Source organism: Nannobrachium achirus, assembly GCF_963921795.1.
Source record: "Nannobrachium achirus genome assembly, chromosome: 13".
NCBI classification, from domain to species: Eukaryota; Metazoa; Chordata; class Actinopteri; order Myctophiformes; family Myctophidae; genus Nannobrachium; species Nannobrachium achirus.
Window position 1 is genome coordinate 42,809,263 of NC_137833.1, and position 25,263 is coordinate 42,834,525.

At 45.8% G+C, this 25,263-nt stretch overlaps 2 protein-coding genes across 2 annotated transcripts in view; both read right to left on the reverse strand.

Annotated features, from left to right (window-relative positions):
• Positions 1 to 19,121, reverse strand: part of LOC308297320 (lipoamide acyltransferase component of branched-chain alpha-keto acid dehydrogenase complex, mitochondrial-like) — a gene marked incomplete at both ends in the record, with an annotated part of 31,236 nt that extends 12,115 nt beyond the window's left edge. The window contains one exon of the mRNA XM_080740733.1: positions 17,621 to 19,121. Coding sequence (XP_080596859.1) covers positions 17,621 to 19,121 — 1,501 coding nt within the window. The remainder of the gene's footprint in view (positions 1 to 17,620) is intronic.
• A 548-nt stretch (positions 19,122 to 19,669) lies between these two features.
• On the reverse strand, positions 19,670 to 20,350 carry LOC308297321 (uncharacterized protein; the record flags this gene model as incomplete). Its single annotated transcript, XM_080740734.1, has 1 exon — positions 19,670 to 20,350. The coding sequence occupies one exon, from the start codon at positions 20,348 to 20,350 to the stop codon at positions 19,670 to 19,672; it is 681 nt and encodes a 226-aa protein (XP_080596860.1).
• Between the last annotated feature and the right edge of the window lie 4,913 nt (positions 20,351 to 25,263).

Consider the following 25,263-nt stretch of genomic DNA (forward strand, 5'->3'; position numbering starts at 1 on the left):
AATAGCAGATCTACAAGCTCTACACAAGTACTTCTTAAACTTTTTTTATGGAAATTATTATATTTTTTTATTTAATACTTTTAAATATATATATATATATAAATATATATATATATATTATATTTTAAATGTAGGAAACAAAAAAGTTGATGTTTACTAGCGACCCATAAAATGGGAAACAGTAGGCCTATGCTACATTGTCTATGTCTATCAGATGAACCTTATATAAGCAGCCTTGAATGAAACTCATGCATGGTTTTGTTCATGTAGCTGCAAACTGCATCTACCTCACACCTTTGCTTTACCTCACCCCAACCACACCAAGCCTCTGCTCTGTCATTGGAGCTTGTTTGAGTCTGGGACACGGTGTAAGGCTATACTTAACACAGGCTGAGTGTACAGCAGGAGCTTATCCCAGTCCCAGTCTGGGGATTTATGACGAGAGCATTGCATTGATGTGTCCACAACAAAGAGCCAGACAAGCCTTGTCTTGTATGTTGTTGCAAATATTTTGCACGCGCACGCACATGCGCATGCGCACACACACATACACACTTACTGAGAATAACTGAAAAGAAATGTTGTTTTGATAGAAAAGCGAACTCTAGAGGTCCACAGGGAACACTGCACAACATTATTATTGTTTTTCAACAACAGAGTGAAGGAACAGCAGCTTTCCTTGAAAAGCAGATGGTACTGTGTAAGTATGCAGCGATAAACAGTATTCTCCTGTTACCTCAATGGTTCTCAAACCTTTTCATATAAGGACCCCTAAATTAATATGGATTTGGCTGCGGACCCCATCTGAAAATACTTTGTGCCAGCTAGGGACACCTATAAGATTTGTTTCAAAAATATTCCCAATATATTTTCTTTTTCAAGAATATATATTTGAAAATAGCTACAATATCTACAAGCTCACAGTTACAGTCTAATAGCTATAGGTTTATAGAGTTAAAGTTGTTAAACTGATGCTATATTGACTCATTTTGCTGGGGACCCCCCCCCCCCCCCCCCTCAAGTACCCCTGGGGGTCCCCAGACCTCACCTTGAGAAGCACTGGTAAAACTAATGGAGTATAGGAAGGCTGGAAGTAGAGTCCCCAGAAAACAGAAGTCACTGTAATCTGCTAAGAAAACATCAATGGGAAGCGCTCTGCTGAACCAACAGACTGAGAGCTACGGTGAGGAAATGGGTAATTTCCATATGTTTACATACAGCAGTCTCAGTGATAACCTTGTTGATAACCTGGGCATGCTGGCCTCTCCACCCTCCACAGAGTACAGGCCCCAGCCCTGCACGTGCATGCCTAACAAAGACCTTATTTATCAGTTTCACTTCTTTGACTGACGATCAGTAAAGCTGCCATGTCATCAAAAGAGTTGCATGTATAACTATTGTTCCTCATAGTGTGTGAGGATATCCCTTATCGCACACAGGTGTGACTCACTGACATGCTATAGGATTATGCACCGAAAAAGCCTGAGTGTGGATCTAACTCACAGAGTGCAAAAACTGACCCTTTGTTACAGATGCTCCTGAGAGTGCAAATATAGACCCATACAAAACCTAAGAGGTAAACAGGTGGGATTATCTGGGTGGTATTTGGTTTATGATATCTTATGAAGAAAAGATATACAATAATTACATTTGGAATCTGTTTATTGGCCAGGTATGTTTACATAAAAGGAATTTGACTTGGTGCATTGCTCAACATATTTTAATTATATATTATATTATATTATATTATATTATATTATATTATATTATATTTATATTATATTATATTATATTATATTATATATAAAAGGTAAACATATAAGTACTGAATAAATATAGGAATAATTATGCTGAGTACTGCATCAGACAAATGTGAATAGTAGGCTATTGGACACTTATGGTGAGACTCTATTGCACAGACCACTTATAAATGTATATATATTGGTACAGTTTATGTACATTATTTATATTGGACATATTAGACATCTACTCTATAAGTTAAACATTGTGTATACTGTATGTGTCTGTCTGTGGCGGCGTCACACAGATACACACATTATGGACTAGCCCATCGTCAGTGCAAATAAGATATGCCCATATATGGCCTGGACCAGAGGACATGTCTGACATGTCAGCGCAAATCTGCGTTGTTAGGGCAACAGTTAACGCCAGCTCAAATCGCTGCTATAGGCCAAAGTTTCTGTTGTGTGTGACGACAGACCAGAGCTCGATCAGTGCGAGACAGGGGTAAAGAGATAGAGAAAGGGAGGAAAGGAAGGAGCAGGAGGGGGAGGGAAGGAGAGAGAGAGAGACCTCGATCAGTTTGAGAGAGGGAGAGGGGGAGGGAGAGAGCCTATTTCACCCATGCAATAACTCGGTCAATGTTGTGTTCCAAAACCTGTACATGCTGAGTGACGCGTCAAGACTTACAAACCCGCCACGTTATCAGCTTGTTGCGACCGTCAGGTCGCAAGTTACTATGAAAACCTCCACCGGCTGTCTGTCAGTCAGTCAGTCAGTCAGTCAGTCCCTCCGTCAGTCAGTCTGTTCGCCACGTCACATCACACTTTTGTGTGATGTGACCCCTATCCATGCCAAACTTTGCACACACACTCCTTGGCTGGCAAACCACAACCTCCGCCCCTGATTCCTCACATGCCCCTCTTCTAGCGCCACCATGAGGTTGCCGACCTGATGGTCGCTTATCTCCCGATTAGGGAGTCTATTTTCGGTGTGGAGGCACCTTTACTGGTGGTACAGAAGGTACATGCGTAGACAAATCCACAGAGCGGCAATCATAACTGTGGTGCCAAGCGGCTCTGATTCGCACCGCGAAACCGCAACTACGTGGCAGTGCTCTGTGGATTCCTCTATAGATGGAGGAATGTATACAATGCTAATTCTAGCATTTATAGTAAGCAAAAGCAATACAATGAGGCAGCTGACCATCTTTATGTTCATTAATTAGTCAATGAAAATGGCATGCAAAGCTGCAATGAAAGGATAAGAATCAGTAGCCTATTTATCATTGCGACCAATTTCATGCACAGCTGCTGAGCTGTTTTTCGTATTTTTTTAATTGACCTCCCTTTTCTAAAAGAATGGCATAAACACTTGATCCAAGTGCAAACAAAAACATGTGTGCTGTGTTCCAGTTCCAGATCACAGACTTTCACAACATAGACAAGAATGCTCTCAAATATCAAGAATGCAGGATGTGAAGTGGCAATAAAGAGACAACCATATTTTTCATTTCACACACATATGTCCCTGTGAAGTGTTTTTGTTTGGGGGGGGGGGGGGGACGACGACACTATTTTGGGAATGTCATTATAGGTGAAAACGTAAAACAAATAGTCGATCATTAAGCTCTCCATGCGTCGCGATGTGCCACGTGATGATCTTGTTAGATCAGCTATTTTTTAACCTTTGAAAAAGTTCTTAAAGGGAAAGTTCATTCCCAAAATGACCTAACTGACTCCGCCAGATGGTGGCGTATTGAGTTCCTCATACAGCCTCCATCTGGTAACGCTCAGAGATTGGTGCTACACCGAACAGGCACCCGGTTCCAACCAATCAGCGGCAGCTACGGGCGGGATCTGAGCGAGACTGGGTGTGACACGATCAAGAAGCGCCTGTTGCAGTTGCACTGTAGTTCTTTCACTATTCATCTTAGTCTCTACCACGAGCTGCTGCGAGCCTCTTTTTTCAAACGCAATTCATGTCACGTCCCCCGTGCCCCGTCTCAATCCCCATCAGGGGACCGCAACATGAAATGCGTTTGAAAAAAGAGGCTTGCGTTTAGTGTTTACTTTCCTGTCGGCGCAGCTATTATTCATCATGCAGACATGTCAGTATGAGTGGTTGGAGTTAGCACCAGACTGTGATAGACAGACGGTCCCATCCAATCTCCTGCCAAATAGCTTGAAAAAATCACACCTGTGTGAACTGAGCGGTGGTCGTGGAGGCTGCGCAACAGCAAAACAAATATATAATAATAATAATAATTATAATAAAAAAGATAAAAAAAAAATAAAAAAAAATAATAATAATAAAAAAATATATATAGATGGGGGGGGGGGGGGGGGGGGGGTGCTTGCTTGCGTGTGAGAGAGAGAGCCATCCATCCATCCATGTCACTCAGGCCACCACTGGTATTGCAGTTGATGCTCAGGGCAGACTAGACTCAACAGCACCTCTCTGGTCACCAGGGGTACTTAGGCTACATACGGACCCACCCACCCACATACATAGACGGATACACACACGGCCACGCTATGGAGACGGTGTGACCACCGCTCAAAAAGGGATAGCCTTATTCAGCGGTTGGTCCTGAGCGGTTCCAGATGGAGGCCGTATGAGCAACACAATACGCCACCATCTGGCGGAGTCAGGTTATACTCACCCCATCATGGAGACTACTTTTTAGTTTTTGTCACATTTCTAAGCCAATAATTTGAGGAGACTCTTTGTGTCTCCATAGGGAAACACTACTGCTGGTCATCGAATTATTTGCTTAGGAATGCGACTAAAACAAACAAATATACATGAATTCATGTCTCCATGGGGTGAGTAATCGATAGAAAAATAATATTTTTAGGGGGGAATTCAAGTTTTGTCATACAACCGTGTTGCTCACTGAAAATAACAGATTTTCAATGTGACGCATTTCAAAATATAAATTATAAATGTGATGACATTGACAACATCCACCAAAGCTTTTGTAGCTCCGCTACTGTGTGCCATATTGTCCTGCGTTGGATCACTTAAGATATAGTACTGTACAGTATAACGTGACCTCATTATTCCATACATGTGTTTTGTATGTACATATGAATTAGGTACCACATGACATACCTGTAAAACAAACAAGCCCACTCCCATTTATGGAGGTAATACATCAACCATTCAATAAGCTGCCTTGGCATGCATTGTTAACCACACGGTCAATCATTGTTCTTGCTTTTTACATGAGTTTCAGCTACAAGTGATAAAAGTGTGAAGAATGTGAAATGGCTGAAGATTCGCCCAAAAACACACTCGCTCCGGGTCTATTTGGGTGACCTCGTAGTGGTTGCCAGTGCCACCATGTATTCCTAACCTCAGTAAAACTATGCCTAACCCTAAACGTATTCCTAACCAATACAAGAATACAAGAACCGCTTTGGGGGCGAGCGGTCTGTGAAAAAATGGGGTGAGTTTGTTGTGGGGCGAGCGTTCTGGTTACCATTTTGAACATTTCTATTTTTAAATATTTTGAAATTTATTTGAAAGATTTTAGCTATGGGTATGATATGTCCAAAATAGGTGTGGCAGGTTCAACACAATTACACAAGGTGATCTATGAAACAAATTGCATTCTGTCTTATTGCGACAGCAGGTCGCAGTTTACTATCAGGACCTTCACAGCTTGTCCGTAGGCGTCCGTCCGGGCGTTTATGGTCTATGGGTTTGTCGCTCTGACATCATGCTCTGACATCACTGTAATGTCAGGGGACCCCTCTCTAACAGAATGGATTTGCCGCTCTGACATCACGATCTGGCTTCACTGTGATGTCACACAAAAATAATCCTTTTTATGCCCATATATGGAGTTCCCTGATGTCATCAATATCAATCCCATATCTAACAGGACTTTATATGGTAATGCCCACATATGGAGGCCACATACCACACTAACAGAATCCATATACAGTATGGCCAACACAGATGGCCAAGACAGCCCATATCTGTGTGGCTGGTTCTACAGACAGGGATCTCCATGTATGGGCATAAAAGGGTATGATGTCAGATGTCACAGACATCATAGGACTTTCACATAACAAATAACTGAGTAAGCATGTTTGGGCTCTCACAGCATATCTCCATATACAGTACATGGATCTCATGGGTACCAGGGGTCTCCATATATGGGTAACTGGTCCGATATACATCACTGGCCAGATAAAGGACGAGGTCGCTTGTCACCCTGAGGCGTCTTACTAGTATATTCAATTTGTTCATGTGTTATATACTAACTAGCCCTTACCCGTTCAAAGATATGAGCTCTGAAATGGTGTGCAGTGTGTGGGTTATGGGGTGTGCACTGTGCACAACCCATATGAGGGATGGAAAGTAACTTTAACTGGTGCTTACATGATAATATGTCGGAGCATCAATGTAAGAAATACCCGTTTCGTTTAATGGCTACAGAGATACTGTGTACCGATCTGCATGATTTTTGGACAACATCTGTAACAGGGCCAGACACCCCCCCCCCCCCCCATTCCACCCCCCCCGCACGCACGCGCGCGCACACACACACACACACACACACACACACACACACACACACACACACACAGAGCTGGTTAAACATGTTGCCTCATGCTAGATGCAGAATAGTTAGTAGATACACCATAAAAATGCTAATATAAAGCATACGATTTGTGAAAGTGACAAACGGGCTTCACAGTTATGTTAGGTGTGTTCATATGCTAATGGTGATGCGATTTCAGATCAATTGCTTCAGCCACTGAGGAGAAACGCTGTGACAGACAGACAGACAGACAGACAGACAGACAGACAGACAGACAGACAGACAGACAGACAGACAGACAGACAGACATTTGGAAAATGATATGTTTGATATAATTCATAATTGAAATAGGGCAGAATAAATGGCAGATGGGTCGGGTATGTCATATTTCATCACTATATCAGTTGAATTGCAGATTCTGGTAAAAGAAAAAAGCATTTTGTTTCAGAAAAAGTGATTTGACATCTTACGGTTGGCCTCCAACATAGCCTAAATTTGAGACCATCATGTCAAATACAGTAGTTAATTGGAAGGGAATTTTTTTGTAAGTAAATCTTTCTCCGTGTTTGGTTATGGGCATTTTGGATGGCGATATAAAGGGCATATGGTTATATATGTGTTGTGGTTTTGTGCAGGAAAGCTAATTTGATTTTCACTGGGGATTTACAGGAAATGTAATATTCTCTTGTTTTAAACGCTACAATGTAGCTGCTCCAGGCAATTCAGGCTGGTTTGGTTGTGCTCAATCAATGCCACATGTAGCCAAGATTAGTTTAGAATTACTAGATCGCTTGGATGAGAATGTTTAAACCATTGATACTTGACATACATTGATTGACACACATTTCTGATGCTTTTGCATTCATTGTTAAGCAGCTCACTGAAACTGCATAATCATCTTACAATAAATACGAGAAGTCGCTGCGTGTGTGTGTGTATGTAATCCGTGTATCTCGAGAACGGTAGGTTCCGTACGGAACCATTGTTTACTTAGATATGGAAGGATGACCTCCCACTTGGGTAATGACGCCCCCTGGCGATCATTCAGAGAAACTACTTCAGCTCCCGTACTAACGTAGGTAGGAAGGGCCTGTCACTCAAACCGGAGTGACCCGCCTCCAGGCTATATAAGCCCCCGGAGGCGGAAGTAACATCCTCTTAACACCACTCACTGCCACATTCAGTGAAACAGAGGGGCATTACGTGGGAGGTCATCCTTCCATATCTAAGTAAACAATGGTTCCGTACGGAACCTACCGTTTACTGTCAATATTCCAGGATGACCTCCCACTTGGGATTCTTAAACTCCCCTCTAAGCCACAACCTACTCTCATACCCCCACACACCCCTCATACGGGTGAGCACAGCCCAAACGGGCGTGACCCATCACCCAGAAGGTCCCAGGCCCACCGGACCTGGGTGTGAAGGCATGAGAAAATAAGGAGAGACCCTGATAGACCGAAGTCCGCCTCATTCAACTAAATGAAAAGGACAAGTCCGCCTTATAAGTAAGACACACTATATAAGGAAAACACAGGGTCCTCCCCAAAATACCCCAGGTGGCTACATGCCCACCTGTGGGAGGGGAAGAACCGACTCCTCTATGACGTAGAGGAGGCAACTGCACCCAGAACCGAATGCGCTAGCGAAGAGGATTCGATATCCAGGTGATAGTAGGCTGCAAAGGTAGAAGGCGAAGACCAATTCGCCGAAACACAAATCTCCTGAACGGAGACTCCCTTTGCCAGTGCCCACGAAGTAGCCACACCTCTAGTGCTATGGGCTTTAAGTGCCGCCGGCACTTCCACACCCGCACTAGAGTAATCCAGCCTAATAGCATCCACAATCCACCTCGAAAGAGTGGGTCTAGACACCGGCTTTCTGACAAGAACATTGCCCATTTCCACGAAGAGCTGAGAAGAAGCTCTAGAACCAGCAGTCCTGTCACAGTAGGCCTTCAATGCCCTGACAGGACAAAGGCAATTCAGCCGTTCATCCTCCACCGAGACAAACGGAGGAGGATTAAAAGCCAGAAGAACAACAGGCTCCTTAGGAACCACCATGTTCTTAGGAACAAACTTAAGATGAGGCTTGAGCAACACCTTGAGATCATTGTTCATAAACTGCATGCACTCCGCAGACACCGAGAGAGCTTGCAGGTCACCAACTCTTTTAGCCGTGGCCAAAGCCAGCAAAAGAGCCGTCTTGAAACTCAAAAGTTTCAAAGGCATCCCTACAAGCGGCTCAAAGGGAGCCCGACATAGGCCCCCTAGAACCACCTGCAGATCCCAAACTGGGAACAAAGACCTAGTCACCGGCCTCAAACGTTCAACTCCTTGCATGAACTTGATGACCTCCGGGACTTTAGAAGGTGCCTTGCCCGCCACCCCCAGGTGACAGGCATTAATAGCCGCCAAATACCCCCTAAGGGTAGAAAATGCAAGACCACTTCTCAAGCGGTCCTGCATAAATTCCAGAATTTCCTGGGCTGACTCCACATGGGCCACCACCGGTGGAACACGCGACTCACACCAGTCCTCAAAGGCATTCCACCTTCCATCATAAGACGCCCTCGTAGAAGGCGCCTTAGCACTCTGAATGGTAGCAACCACTTCAGAAGAAAAACCAGCTGCCAGCAGGTTTAACCTTTCACGTGCCAAACCCACAGGTCTAGGACCTGCAGGTCTTGGTGGAAGATCTCCCCCCTGGCCTGACTCAACAGATCCCTGCACTGAGGCAGCTGCCAACCCGGTTCGCAAAGGAGAGGGGCGATCGCCGATCTCCACGTGCCCTTGTAGGGAGCCACCAGGAGCATCTCCAGACCGAACCTCCTGACTCTCTCCAGAGTGGGTCGGATTAAGTCGAAGGGGGGAAACGCGTACAGTAGACCTCTCGGCCACGTGTGCGCTAAGGCGTCCAACCCCAAGGGAGGACTGCCCTTCACCGCGAAGAACAACGGACACTTCGTATTCTCCGCTGACGCAAACAGGTCCGCCACTGGCTGACCGAACTTGCGAAAAATCTGGCTCGCCACCCTGGGGTGGAGAGACCAATCCTCGTAGCGAGAACCTCCCCTGGACAGGAGATCTGCTCCGCTGTTGAGGAGACCTGGGACGTGTAAGGCCCTGATCGACTTGAGGCGCGACAAGCACCAAACCGTCAATTCTCGAGCCAGACGGTCCAGTGGCAACGACGACAGGCCCCCCTGTTTGTTGACATAAAACATGGCCGTCGTATTGTCTGTCCTGACCAGGACGTGACAATGCAAAATCCAAGGCTCGAAATGCTTGAGCGCCAGGAGTATAGCCATCAACTCCAAATAGTTGATGTGACGACCCCTCATCTCCAGAGGCCAAAGCCCCTGCGCTGTGCGCCCCTCGAAAGTGGCTCCCCATCCACTAAGACTGGCGTCTGTCGTGATCGACTTGCGGGAAACCACCTCGCCAATCGAGACTCCGCTGGTGAGGAACCCCTCCACCAGCCACGGAGACAGGGCGATCGCGCAGGAAGGGGAAACCGTAACCTTCTTGTACTTCAAGGAGGGCGGGATCCCGAGGGATAACATCCATCTTTGAAAAGGTCTCATAAGAAACCTGCCCAAACGCAACAGATGTACTGCGGAAGCCATCATTCCCGTCAGTACCATGCAACTCCTGTAAGTGACCTCCTGGCCCACTTGAAAAGGAGTCGAGACATTCCCGAAACCTGTCCACCCTCTCCTCTGAGAGACGGGCCGACATGTCGGATGAGTCCAGAAGGACCCCAATGAATGTAAGACGACTTGCTGGAGTCAGCATGCTCTTGCCGTGGTTGACTATGAAACCTAAGGCCTTCAGGTGAGCCAAAACCACTTGTGTGTGACGCGCCACTTCGTGGGCGGAGCTCGCTGAAATCATCCAATCGTCGAAGTACGTCGCCAACCTGACGCCCTGCTGTCTCAGCGGGGCGATGGCTGCTTCGGTCACTTTCACGAAAACCCTCGGGCTCAGTGACAGACCGAAAGGGAGTACTGTATACTCGTACAGGCGACCCTTGAAGGCGAACCGTAGGAATTTCCTGTGTGGGGGATAAATCTGGACGTGCTGATAAGCATCCTTCAGATCCACTGAACAGTGGAAATCCCCTTGCCTGACCGACCGTAACAAGGTGGGTACAGTTAGCATCCTGAAAACGTATTTCTTCAGGTACACGTTTAGTGCCTTTAGGTCCAGGATGGGACGTAGCCCCCCCCCCTTTTGGGCACCAGGAAATAACGGCTCCAAAATCCCATGCGGGATTGGGTCCTGTCCAGCTCCACTATAGCACCCTTGCTTAGCAAGGAGCTGATCTCTTCTCTCAAAAGATTTGCTTTTAAACCACGCGCCCTGGTATGAATAACCCTGCTCGAAAGCGGGGGTATGTCTGCGAACTGTAACCTGTAACCCCTGGTTATCGTTCGAAATACCCAATGGCTCGGGTTGCATAACTTCCACTGGCGCGCGCAGCGTGCTAGCGTGTTTTGAGCGAGAGAAACCCCACCACTGTGCTTCCGTGACGGCGGAGCTTTTTTGGCGGCCGGACCGGAAGTGGGGAACCTGCGTATCCGTATCCGGAACACCCGGATGCGGAGCGCAGGGGTTCAATAGGCCGCAAGGCGGGAACACCTTCTGATTGTACCGCTTGACTAGCGGAGCTTTTTGCGGCCGGACCGGAAGCGGGGAGCTAGCGAATCCGTATCCGGTGAAACCGGAAGCGTTCGGTTTTCGCTCGATAGAGCAACAGGAGGAGCAAAGCGATTCGACTGATAAACAGACTCGCCCACAACTAAAGCATTCTCCCCTGACAGGAGAGGAACTTTTACGCACAACCTCCACTGGCACGCGCAGCGTGCTAGCGTGTTTTGAGAGAGAAACCCCACCACTGTGCTTCCGTGACGGCGGAGCTATTTGGCGACTGGACCGGAAGCGGGAGACCTGCGTATCCGTATCCGGAACGACCGGATGCGGAGCGCAAGGGTTCAATAGGCCGCATGGCGGAAACACCTTCTGGTTGTACCGCTTGACTAGCGGAGCTATTTGCGGCGGGACCGGAAGCGGGGAGCGAGCGAATCCGTATCCGGTGTCACCGGAAGCGTTCGCACTTCGCTCGATAGAGAGACAGGAAGAACAAGGCGATTCGACTGATAAACAGACTCGCCCACAACTAAAGCATTCTCCCCTGACAGGAGAGGAACTTTTACGTTTAATACCTGCTCTAAGGCCTTTATGCTTGTCCCTTGACCCGGGCTCATAGTAGGCCGACAGAATTTCTGACTCAAAGTTAAATTCATAGCATCGCTCACGCGAGGGAAAAACCACCTCGCGCGCATGAGGAACCACATAATTGTTTGACGTTAACATTACTGGTTGCTGATAAAAAACCTGTGATTGATTAAGGAGTCCTGACGGGACTCCATCATTCTTACAGGAGGCATGCATAAAGGAGTCATATTGTCGACGCGAGGGATATTCCACTCGCGCGCATGAGGAACCACATAATTGTTTGACATTAACATTACTGGTTGCTGATAAAAACCTGTGATTGATTAACGAGTCCTGACAGGACTTCATCAATACTACAGGAGGCATGCATTTATCTTAGCCCCTGTCCTAAGGCCTTTATGTTTGACCCTTGACGAGGGCTCATTAGTAGGCCGGCAGAATTTTGTGACTCATTGTTAATTCATTGCATTAACCACGCGAGGGATATTCTCCTCGCGTGTAAAGGGAACCATCTAAATGTTTGACATAACATTACTGGTTGCTGACAAAAAACCTGTGATTGACAAAGGAGTCCTGACAGGACTACATCAATTTTACAGGAGGCATGCAAGATGGAGTCGTCTGCGCAATAGAGTTGGACAGAAACAGACTTTGTTCTTTCAACAGATTTATCTGGGACACAAGAGGCATATTCATTGACATTCTCATTTTTATTTCCCCGACGCGGGGAAAATAAACGTCCTCGGTTGGGGGGAAGGGAACCGGGTGACACCACGGACCCCTGCCCCAACACAATCCCCCTCTACAATGTCCGCAACTAAAGCATTCTCCCCTGACAGGGGAGGAACTTTTACGTTTAATACCTGCGCTATGGCCTTCATGCTTGTCCCGTGACGAGGGCTCATAGTAGGCCGACAGAATTAGTGACTCATCGTTAAATTCATTGCACTGTTCACGCGAGGGATATTCCCCTCGCGTGTAAGAGGAACCATATAAATGTTTGACATTAACAATACTGGTTGCTGATAAAACCCCTGATTGATTAAAAGTCCTGACAGGACTTTCAACACTTTTACAGGAGTCATGCAAGATGGAGTCATCTGTGCTAGTGCAATAGAGTTGGACAGAAACAGACTTTGTTCTTTCAACAGATCTATCTGGGACACAGGAGGCATATACATTGACATTCTCATTTTCATTTCCCCGACGCGGGGTACAGAAAATAAACGTCGTGCCCAACACTCTATACTGGGGTCTGACAGAACCCAGAAAAGATTGTGCTTGTGTAACTTCCATGAGGATTGTAGCGCTTTAGTGAATCCAACATCTCCGTTGCAGAAAACCAACGTCCTCTGCCATCGCTCCACCCGCTCCACCCGCCTGACTGGCGGGTGGAGGGGCAGTTGAAGTGCTGGCGCCGCAGGGGCCTTACCTTTCACTGTAAAGACAGGGCGAGAGCCATCCTCCTCCGCCATGTCCTCCTCCTTCTCGTCCTCAGAGTATCCTGAGTACGAACCCTAGCTCTGACTGGAGCTCAGGTCCGATTCTCGCCTGAAGGATCGGACTGCTTTGTTAAAGTTCACGTCGAAGGGGACGTCCCCGACGGTCACATCGCAACGCTACTCTTTAGGCACCGCGCCCGTAGGAGAAATGGTCACCGGAGGGATACTGTTAGACTTCTTAGTCACCTTCCTCGCGGTAACTCCGCCAGACCCGCCAGCTCCAGTGACAGTGGAGCTAGCTGCGGTCGGCTGCACGGCAGGCGGTGTCTCACGTCGCTTGGCGCCATCTTGACCAAGGCGCGCTGCTGAACAAGCGGTGCCCCGGACGGCAGCGCCGCACCTTGACTATCGGTGCGGGCCGCCTGGGGCGGACAGCCTGGGCTGTAGGATCCAGAGCGTTAAGCCCTCCTGGTGGAGCGCAGGCTCCGAGGCCTGCCCTAGCCAGGTGGAACCGATGTACCATAGCGAAGCAGTGTAGTTAACGTTAACAAGGAAGCTGTCGAGCAACGAGCTAACGGCTAAAGCTAGGCCAAACTTGGTTCAGGCAGAAACATACATTCCCTCGGCAGAAAGGCAAGAGGGACCATAGCGAAACAAGTAGCTAACGTTAACAAGGAAGCTGTCGAGCAACGAGCTAACGGCTAATGCTAGGCCACGCTTGGTTCAGGCAGAGGCCTTAACAAGCTAACAGCAGAACAAACATACATTCCCTCGGCAGAAAGCAAGAGGGTTCATAGCGAAGCATTGTAGCTAACGTTAACAAAGGAAGCTGACGAGCTAACAAGCTAACGGCTAAAGCTAGGCCACGCTTGGTTCGGGCAGAAGCCTGAACAAGCGGTAAACTTCTTTGTTATAGAAAAGAAAACCGTCGGTTTAGGACGGGACAAGAATAATTATTCTTAAGTACGGGTATAATTCTACACTCGCCGGTGGGCGACTCCAATGCCACCGCTTTAGGCTAATGCGCGAAGAATAAAATACAAAGGCTGAGTTTCAACTTATCTGAATGTGATATCGCAGAGAGTGAAAAGAGGATGTTACTTCCGCCTCCGGGGGCTTATATAGCCTGGAGGCGGGTCACTCCGGTTTGAGTGACAGGCCCTTCCTACCTACGTTAGTACGGGAGCTGAAGTAGTTTCTCTGAATGATCGCCAGGGGGCGTCATTACCCAAGTGGGAGGTCATCCTGGAATATTGACAGTAAACCGTTCGTCCCACCGGCTTCAGATTTGGCACGTGCGTTCCCCGCCGCGGAGTGCAGTGCCGGGTCTCGACCCGACCCGATGCGCGGTTTTCCACAACCGGCGCGAAACGTTCGGAATCTCCGTATGTGGAGATGATTGTTGACATCAGGCTGTTTCTGAGGAAACCAGCACAAGCGCTGACTCATTATGACATCACTTCATAAAAGGCTCTGACATCACATACGCCACATGAGTCAACAAAACATCTCTGTGAGTAATATGTATGTATGTATGTAATCTCCGTATCTCGAGAACCGTTCGTCCCACCGGCTTCAAATTCGGCGCGCACGTTCCCCACCGCACCAGGGAGTGCAGTGCCCGGCCTCGACCCGACCCAATATGCGATTTTCCGGAACCGGCGCGAAAGGTTCGGATTCTCCGTATGCGCTGATGTCCGCTAGGCAATAACCGAACAACGGGTATGATAGGTATTGCCTATATCTCTATATATACGGGCATAAATGGACACATGCAAACAGATACAGTAAATGAGGTTTGCGTTAAAGGGTGGGTCATTCATTCCCTATTTACATCATTCCCGAGTAGGCCAGTCCCCGACTAGACAATTGGCCACCCGAAGGGCAGAGATCTTCATATATGGGCATAAAAGGGACACAGACAGACAGATAGAGATCTCCATATATGGGCATAAAATGGACGCAGACAGACAGATATCTCCATATATGGGCATGATATCTCCATATATGGGCATAAATGGACACAGGCAAACAGATGGTCAAAACGGGTCCTATGACAACAGGTATAATGGGGTTTGCATTAAAGGGTGGGGCATTCGTTCCCTATTTACATTGTTCCCGAGTAGGCTGGCACCCGACTAGACACTTGGCCGCCCGAAGGGAAGAGATCTCTATGTATGGGCATAAAAGGGACTACAGACAGACAGATACAGAGATCTCCAAATATGGGCATAACATGGACACAGACAGACAGATATCTCCATATATGGGCATAAATGGACACAAGCAAACAGATGGTCAAAACAGGACAACCCCTCCCACCAGATCTGTTGTGATTGGGAATTTCAAATCCCCTCCCCTTTGAAATCTCTTGTCAATGGGACAATGTCAGACTCAAGCTCAGCGCAGAGTCTGAAATCAGGCTATGTCTATGACTCTGAGGATGTGCATATCCTACAATTGTTAATGGAATTTGTAAATGTCTTGAACCCCCAAGTGAAATTTGGTCTTCACAGTGTACATTGATTCTCTGTCCATCTGTTATCATTATAGTTTCATTGTGAACTGACAGTCTAGTACATGTAGTTACAGCACCATCTAATGGATAGATATTGACCCTGCAAACATAAACCCTGGTACAGTGATAGGAACCTTGTAGAGTTGTTTGCTGCAGAGTAAAGTGCTCATTGTTAATTTACCCAACTGCAACTCAGAATAAGTGTCAAGAGTAGATTCTTGAGTACAAATGTAACCAAATACCGAAAAAATAGCAGATCACGACACACTGTGAGATTGTAGATCAACTATTTTCGGTGAAAGAGATTTGGCGTAAAGGAGGGAAAAGTGTAGGCTATACCTAGTACAAGATAAAGCCATCTTGAAATGGTTAAATGAACAAAGGATTTTACAGTGTGGTTCGTGATCTGCCCAATAGTTCATAGCTTTGGGAATATAGTATAAAACTAACTTCATCATGTTTCTACAAATTGTCTGTGGTTCTGTACAAATCAAATGATCAAATTGATTGCTGCATTCACCCAAGTATTCAACCATAAATGTACAATTATTTTTATTTATACTGTATATAGGCTCAATGAGACAATATAAGCCAGGCTCACTAATCTTATTTTTCCTTTCTCCTCAGTCACCTCCATCCTACTGGGGACAGAAATGTAAGATCTACAAGCTTAATGCAATGTGTTGTGAGCTTATAGATCTTACACTTCTGCTATGCATCTATATATGTTAAGAAGGTGGCCAGAGCCAGAATTCAGAAGCAAGGTCAAGGCTAGGCCTTGTTACGACCTTTAAAAATGTAACCTTGTGGAGCACTTTGTGATCACCCGTCATGGTTTTAATTACTTAATATTTACAGTGCTTAACTTGCAGTCACACAATTGAGTTCATCTTTCACTTTTACTCACTAACAGTCTCAGTGCTTTCACAATGCCCTTAGCTCCATCTAGTGTAACAACCATGAACTACGGTCAGTACTATGAGAATCAAGGTTGTTTTCAGTCCCTGTTCCTGGGCTGATTTTACTGTTACTTCATTTGAGCTCTAGAATAGAGGAATATTTCAGTTCAGCTTAAATAATATTCCTGTAAGTGTAAGATCTTGGTGCATCGTTGAATACAAGTCAACAGCCTTGTGGTCTAGTTGAGTTTGCATTCTTAGAAATATTTAACTATTCATAAAAATGCACAAAACTCAGTAATTTCGACCGTACTGTAGGTCACATTTACTATGAAGACCTGCAGAATCTGTGTGTGCGTGCGTGAGTCATGCCTCATGTCATGCTCTGATGTCAGATGTCAGTCATCTCCATATTTGGGAAAATATGGACACATTTTGTCCAACTTAAACAACCAACCAGGTCTGTGCATTTTCATGGTCAAAGTTGATCCCATGCCAAAGCGCCAGCGCTCGCCCAGCAGTCTGCTGTCACCCAGGCGGATGCGTGCACGCGCCCATGTGCACGTCGCGCCCATGTGTGCCTTCTCGCCCTTAGGGCATCTTACTGGTATAGATTGAAGCAATAAGCCACAAGAGGCATGTGGTTACCTCTACCTGGTATTTTATAACAGCTGAGAAGCGTGGTGAAACACAAGGCGCATTATTTTGTACTATTGAAAAATAGCAGATATACAAGCTCACAGTGAGTGTCACGCTGCGAGCTTGTAGATTTGCTATTTTTGAAAAATCGTGAGAATTTGTTCAAGTCTTTGAATATTATTATTTTTTTCTATAATTTTTATCCCACGATTTTGTAACCCATTTTTTCACCCAGTGCCAAGTGCCAAGTCTTTGAATAATTTTGACCCGATTCTATAAATGTCTTCTAAATCCTTCGAAGGTTTTTTGAGAAACCTATGTTTCTTTGTCGGTGCCAGTGCTGCTCAAACCTTTTCATGTGAAGGACCCCCAAAATGATATGTATTTGGCCACAGACCCCCATCTCAAAATATTTAGTTAGTAACCCAGAAGCTAAATTTGAGTTACAATTGTTTGCTTACAATATACATATATTCAAAGATTTGCACGCGACAAAAATAGCAGATCTACTTTTTCAATAGCTAAAGTATATTTATAAAATAATTAAGGCCCCTCCACCTTGGGCCCTAGTAACTCAGTCCCACTTTTCCGCCCCTTGTGACGCTCCTGGGCATAGGTGGGTATGGGGTATTGGGGGTACATGTTAGGATTGAGGTCCAACCCCATGACAGAAGGGTTCTCCAGGTAATCCTTCCACATGTTGGAGAAGCGACACATGGTGGCTCCATCGATGACGCGGTGGTCAGCTGACCAGCTGACATTCATGATGTGAGCTCTGACCACTTCCCCCCGGGAATCGAACCTGGGGAGAATCTGGATCTTTCCCAGAGCACCGATGGCCACCTCAGGAGGCAATATGACTGGCTTGGCGTAAGTTCCGCCAATAGATCCGATGTTAGACAGGGTGAAGGTGCCACCTGCGAGGTCAGAGGTTCCCAGGGCTCCGCTAGAGCCCAGCTTGTGCAAACGGTTGAGCTCCACAGCGATGTCCATCACACTGAGCAGCTGTACGTTTTTAACATTGGGAACCACCAGACCCTGAGAGGTGTCCATGGCTAGACCTATGTTATGAGACGCCTTGTATGTGATGTTCTGACAGTCTTCATCTAACGACGCGTTGAGAACGGGGAAGTGCAGCAGACCCAGTGACGCAGCCTTGATAAAGAAAGGCATGTAGCTCAGTTTGACTCCTCTGGCTTCAGTCACAGGTTGGAGTTTAGATCTCAGAGCCACCAGGCGGCTCAGGTCCACCTCGTCACAGTAACCAAAGTGAGGGATCTTCAGAGCTGCTGTCATGCTCTTCACCATGGCTTTATGGAACCCTTTCAGGGGTTCAGTGACATCTTTCCCTGTGAAGACGGGTGTGGGTCTGTGAGGCGTGGCCTGCTGAGGAGCGCTGGTGTGCGGAGCCTTCTCCTTGGGCCGGTGGGCCAGGGGCGGAGTCTGGATCTCCCGGAAGGCCAGGAAGTTGAGGATGTCCTCTTTGAGAACACGACGGTCTCTTCCTGTTCCCACCACCTCACTGAGTTTGATGTTGTTCTCCATGGCGAGGCGCCTCACAGTGGGCGTGGCCTGAGTCTTGTGACCTTTGATCTGCTGATGGGTGTGTTGGTCATGTGACATGGGCGGGGTCTCCACCACATCCTCTTTCTGGAGAGACTCTGGACTAGACTCGGTCTCGATGTCCACTAGGGGTCTTCCCACCCGAGCGGTGGCGTCCACATCGTAGTGCACTTTACGGATCACTCCGTCATAGCGGCTGGTTATGGTCACCGAGGCCTTGTCACTCTGGACCTCACATATATTGTCAAACTGAGACACCTTGTCCCCCTCTTTAACATACCACTCTTTGACTGTCACCTCCGTGATTCCCTCGCCGATGTCAGACAACATGAACTGAAGGATGGGGCCATGACTCCTGTAGGTACTATGTATCAGTCTAGCTGTACAGACAGGAGGCAGGAAGGAACGACTCAGGACTGGTTTGTTGTTCCTAAACGTCTGAGCTCTGAAATATCTACGTCTGTACTGTTGTGACAACAGTCTTCTCACTAGACTCAGAGAACATCTGGTAACGTTCGCCATCTTGACTCCCTTCTCCTCCTGGTCTAAACTTTTACTCGGCTGTCGGCAACCTTGACTGATTGCAACTGTCAGGTCGCAGTATGAAAACCTCCGAATAATGTCAGCCAGTCACGCCTCATGTCACGTTCCATATATGGCTGTCCTTGTCCCTTTTATGCCCATATATGGAGATCCCTGATGCCCAGAATTGCACCCTTCTAGTTAAACTTGACGACTCTCTCCCCCATTCCCATACTGTACCCTCTGTTCTCACCCACTTTTCTTTGAATTTGATAAAAAAAAAAAAACTCTAGTTCTATTGTTCTATTGCTTCTTCTATATTGTGGCCTTTGTCTACTTTCCTGGGAGACACACACACACAGATGTTCTGTGAATTAATAGATATAAGAGAGAATCACACTCGCAGGACATTGCTTAGAGAAATTCAATTCTGGTGGTTTCTGGTTCCAACAGGAAGTTGCCAGCTCTCGATCTCTTTTACCTCTCTGTACTAACAATTATAATGATCCCTGAAGATGCAGTTGACTGTGGCTGTAGTAGGAACGTTCTCATCTCTCTGCAATCCTACGAAGGATGGTACCCAGAGCGCCTTTGGCTATCTGGAGAGGAGTCTTCTCCTCTTTGTTTTCAATATAGATACTGGCTCCATGTTCAACCAGCAACTTGGCTGCCTCCACACGTTCCTCATCGCATGCCAGGTGGAGTGGCGTATTCCCTTGTGTGTCCTGGGTGTTGGTGGCGGCACTGTGTTTGAGAAGCAGCTGAATGAGCCGGTAGTTGCCCATGGCCGAGGCTCTGTGTAATGGAGTAGACTGCAACTTGTCCATGACATTAGGGTCTGCTCCATTCTCCAACAGCAGCAGCGCTATCTCATATCTGTCTTTAGAAGCTGCATAATGCAGAGGGGTGCAGCCAGTCTGATTTACAGAGTTCAACAGAGCGCCTTTGGTTACCAGAGATCTCACTATGTCCTCTCTGCCTGCAGATGTTGCAATGTGAAGAGGAGTCCAAGAGGCATCATCTTGCAGATTCACTTCAACACCCACTTCCAGGAGAAGCTGCACTATGTCAGTGTGTCCAGCCGAACAGGCCCAATGGAGAGCGGTTCTGTGGTCCTGGTCTGTTTTGAAGGCAAGTGTTTCATCTATTAATATGCATTGCTTTACTTGGTCAAACTGCCCCTTGTAGGCAAAATCGCAGATCTCCACGTTTGAAATAGAACCCTCCATTATAGATTCTTATCCTTGTCGTTATACGTTTTCTGAACACTGCATCAAACCACCAGAGCTGTTCAACCAGGAGGTTGAGGGTCTCTTATGGCCTAAAGGTACTAACAACCGGTATCGACGTCATAGCAATGTTATATGATATAACATGATGTCATACCTGCCTTGCGTGTGTTCAAGTGAGCCCTTTGTTGTGTGATGTCATATCTGAGTCTTAGCTAGCGTGGTTGCTCTAATAGGACAACCAGGCTATACCTGTCAGACATTTTCCTCCATCTTTCTTTCTTTCTTTTCAGATAAACTTTATTTTGCCGCGCTACTCTAACCACAGGGCCATTAAGTCAAATTGACCGGCTTCATCGGGTATCGAGTGCTTGCATTTTGCTAAGAGATACGTTTTATTATAGTTTAATTATATTAGTTGTGGGCTCGCTGAAAGGCGAGACCAGTATGTTATACCAAATCTTAATAGGTCAAGTTTATTCTCCTCAAGAAAATGACCAACAGTACAAAGGCAGGGCCCTTAGCCAATGAGGAGCAGCGTTCTAGGTGACATCATCACCAACAAGTGCAACCTGATATAAATAACAACAACATGTTGGCTCAAGACCAGTACGTTATATCAATACGTTATACCAAAACTTTACAGACCAAGGTTATTCTCCTAAAAAAAAATGACTGACAGTACAAAGGCAGGGCCCTTAGCCAATGAGAAGCAGCCATGTATTTGTGCCCATACATGGTGTTCCATGCAAGCCCACACTGTTTCCTAGGAACAGTATTTCTAGTTTATTAGTGAATGAATTTTCTCCATTGACTTGAATTGGAAAATGCAAAAACTAAACTTTTCCCAAAAATGGAGATGACTGACATCATAGATGTCTGACAGCATAGACCACATGAGAGTCTATGACCATACTGGTCAGTCTCATGATGAGACTGACCAGTATGTTCATATATGGGCATTCCAAGATATTGGCTTATTGATGATAATATCGGGGATCTCCATATATGTGCAAAAAGGGACAAGGACTGACACAGAGCTCCCCACAATGTATTATTATTTATAATTATTATAATTAATTTCACCCATTGACTTGAATGGGGAAAATTCAAATGGTAAGACAGAATTCATTTGTCACGGCAACCACACGCAATTTCCCAGTTGTGATGCTAGCTCTTGTAACATTTTAACTGCAGAGGCTGGTGGTCTGTCTATTTTCATTTCATTACACAACCCCATGGTTTTGTAGATTTCTTTGGAAATTGCATTGAGTATACAAGTAGCTTTTTTGAGATTTGCTATGATAGTAATCTCTCGAGACAGCCTCAGAGTCTCTACAGAAAAGGGATAAGTGGGCGGTCCCTAGTCCCTTTTCGTGACGATGGCTAGCCAGAATGCTATGATAGTGATACTGAAATTGAAAAGACCTTCGTACATACCAGTAGCAGCAGTGGGCAGAAAAACCTCCTTTACCGTTGTCGTCTTTTCCTGAATGAAGTATCAAGAAGGATTTGTCACTTACTCCTACAGGTACAAGCAGCAAAAGGTTGGTTGCATATGTTATGCAGAGACTGTGCCAACACAACACAAGAAGATAATAAAAATACAAATAAGTAATAGTACTGGATAAGAGAAATACAATTCAAGTAGGTAGAACAGCAGTATGATAAGTACAATATCTGTTATATCTTTAGCAACAGTGGGGGGTGCAGGGGACGTAACCTCCAGCCAACACCAACAAATCTCAGTCAGTCCCCATTTAACTACACATCATTTTACTTGACCTTCATTCTGACATTTCTGACCACACATTGAGTCCCTCAAAAAATGTATATATATATATATATATATATATACACACACACACACACACACACACACACACACACACACACACACACACACACACACACAACGGCTATCTGTTAACCACATGAAGCCTTGCGTCCCTATTCTGAGCATTTAATGATGACCAGCCAGCAAAATATTGCATGTTGTTGTGAGCATGTAGATTGGAGAGGGAAACAAAAGGGGGGCCAACTTAGTACAGACCCCTGGGGGACCCCAGTCAACAAAGTATATAGTTGAAGTGGTTAAGAGATATAAAGTATATAGTCTATATATATTTTGAATCTGAATACGATAATAATGACTTGCAAATAATCTGAGCCTCCCATGAATCATTACAAGACTCTCCTTCATCAAAATAGATGCTAACAACAATGAGTCCATGTCAATGACCATAGATGCTAACAATACTGACCTGGACAATAGAGAAGATCTTTTCTCTGGTCTCTCAAACGAGCAGGTCCATTTTGAAGATGGCTCCAGGACTCCAATCTTGTATGCAACGACATTCACCTAAAAAACATAAGAAAACGTTGCTAAACGATAATGATGTATGACTTTAATTGTGATAGATGTCCATATATCCAAACCTTAGACATTGTCTGAGATTAACTGACACAATACCATATGGGTTAATTTACAACTACTGCACAATGGGAGTCACGTGACGCGCTCAACCAAGATGGCTGCGTAGAGGAGAACGGCTCTCACATCTTTTCACATTCTGCTTATTTTTAATAGTAAAGAACTAAAAACTTTTCGAACCGACTTGTAGAAACCTTTATAAGGTGCCACAATGCCCCAAGAGACACGAAAAGTCTCATATGCGGCTAAAGCAAGCGTGACGTCGTCGGTCAACACACGAGGAGCTAGCAACGCGGCTAACAACGAGGCTAGCGTCGACCAAACACAGGGTAACTCGCAGAGAGTGTACTTATTCCCCCCATCTCCGGCTCCGACACGACTGGAAGATAAAACCGTGGACACTCGCAACAGGGGGATGTCTGGGGACGTGAGTAAGGAGTTTGAGAAACTCACTGCACTTATTTTGGCGAAATCCGAGGCTCATGATAAAAAGTTGGAGGCTATTAGTGTGACGACGAAAGCTACAGATAGCAAGCTAGCTGACATAGCTAACCGCATTTCCGAGGTGGAAAGACGGGTGGTTTCGCTGGAGGAGGCGGTCGACGACATACGGGCCGCTGAACCGGGAACCTCCTCAGCTGAATTAGATGCTCTACGACTGAAATTGGACGACATTGAGAACCGGGAAAGGCGTTTAAACCTAAGACTAGTTGGATTTCCACCTCATTGCGAGCAGGGTGACGTCATCAAGTTTCTGTGCGACACATTACCAACTCTGCTGAACATACAGTTCCCTCACGGTCTGGAGTTCCAGAGGGCACATCGAACCGGCCCACTACGAGACGGGGAGACGGGCGGCGCAGACGGCGGCGGTGGTCAACCTGCGGCTGGGAGAACCATCATCGCCAGATTCCTGAGATTCCAGGATAGGAACCTGGTCGCCGACGCAGCACGGAAGATGGGCAACGTCGTATGGAACGACCATCACATCATGGTGTTCGCCGACTACTCCAAGCTCGTCATGGAGAGGCGATTCAAGTTCAAGGAGAGCAAGAAAGCACTCCACGGTTTGGGAGTGCGTTTCTCCCTGGAATTCCCTGCGGTCCTGGTCATTCGGACGCCGCAGGGGAAGCGCCGCTTTGAAGATGCTTCAAAGGCCATGGTCTTCATCCGATCCTTGGGGTGATCTTCGCACGCTGATGCTGTGGTAGCTCTTTGAGTACAAGTACCTACATTTTTTATTTATTCTACTTAACCCTCTCTCTTTGTTTTGATTTTCTTTTGTTTGTTTAATTTACGATGACCCTTTTCTTTTAATGCCTTAATCAAGTCTATTTTTGTTTCCTTGTTTCTTTTTCTTTTGGTCTCATTTTATATTCCTTAGTTTCTATTTTTACTGTTTCCCTAGCTTTTAAGCTAATTGTATTTACTTTTTATAATAAGTGTAGCTAGGCTACCATTCTGTTTCGTAAGGGATAGTATAGGATAGAACTGGTGGGGCAATGTTAAAACTTGGCCTAGTCTTAGATCTTGGTTCTTTTTCATTTTGTATTTTGCTATAGGTAACATGTTTCATGTTGGTGACTTAAGAGTGCTCTGTATTAAGGCAGGCCATATTATATACTCATTCTGGGGCCCATGCCTGGGGTGAATCTTTTTATAATTTACTTTATATATTTTTATTTTTATTTCTGTATTTATTTTTATACTTATGGGTTTGTGGATCTATGTATGTATGTACGTATGTGTGTATAGGTGGATATTTATATATATATATGTATAGCTTTTATCTTTTATTTTTCTTATTTCTTACCTTTCATCCTCAGTTTTTATTCTATTGTGTTTCTGTAACAATTTTTAGTTATGAAGAAGTAACTAGGTGAATGTTGTGTTCAACAAAGTGTTTAATCTAATTCAAGGATTCAATTTAGACCCGAGATGAGGTGGGGTTAAACGTGAACCGTATGGCTGGTTCCTTGGGGCTGCGAAGCCATGCGCACTGTGTATGAGTGAAGGGAGGGTGTGAATGAGTGACGTCATGGAGTTATGTCTTAAGGGGAAGAGGCCTGCCCGGTAACTAGGGGGCGTGTGTGCATTCCTTCTGATCAAAACTACAAGCTACAGCTGCTCAAAGCACATGGCCTCTTCTGTTGCTAGGTTACGGCCTCTGACCCTTCTAAACATGGATGGGGTCGTCACCTGGTGGCTAGATAGTGTAAATTCATGCAGTGTACTCACGTTGTCGCTCAGCCAGCATTTGTGTCTGTGGGAGTGTGTGTGTGGGTATGTGTTCTGTGTGTATCTGTGTGCTTGGGTTTGTTTAGTATGAAAATACTTCAGATTAATGTTGAGTTATTTGTCTGGGTGTGTGTGTGTATGCCTTCTCTGTGTGTATGTGTGTGTGTGCGCATGGGGGGACAGTTCATAAGAGCCTCCCATTTATATAGGTAAACTGTTGTTTTATTTTTATTTATTTTTT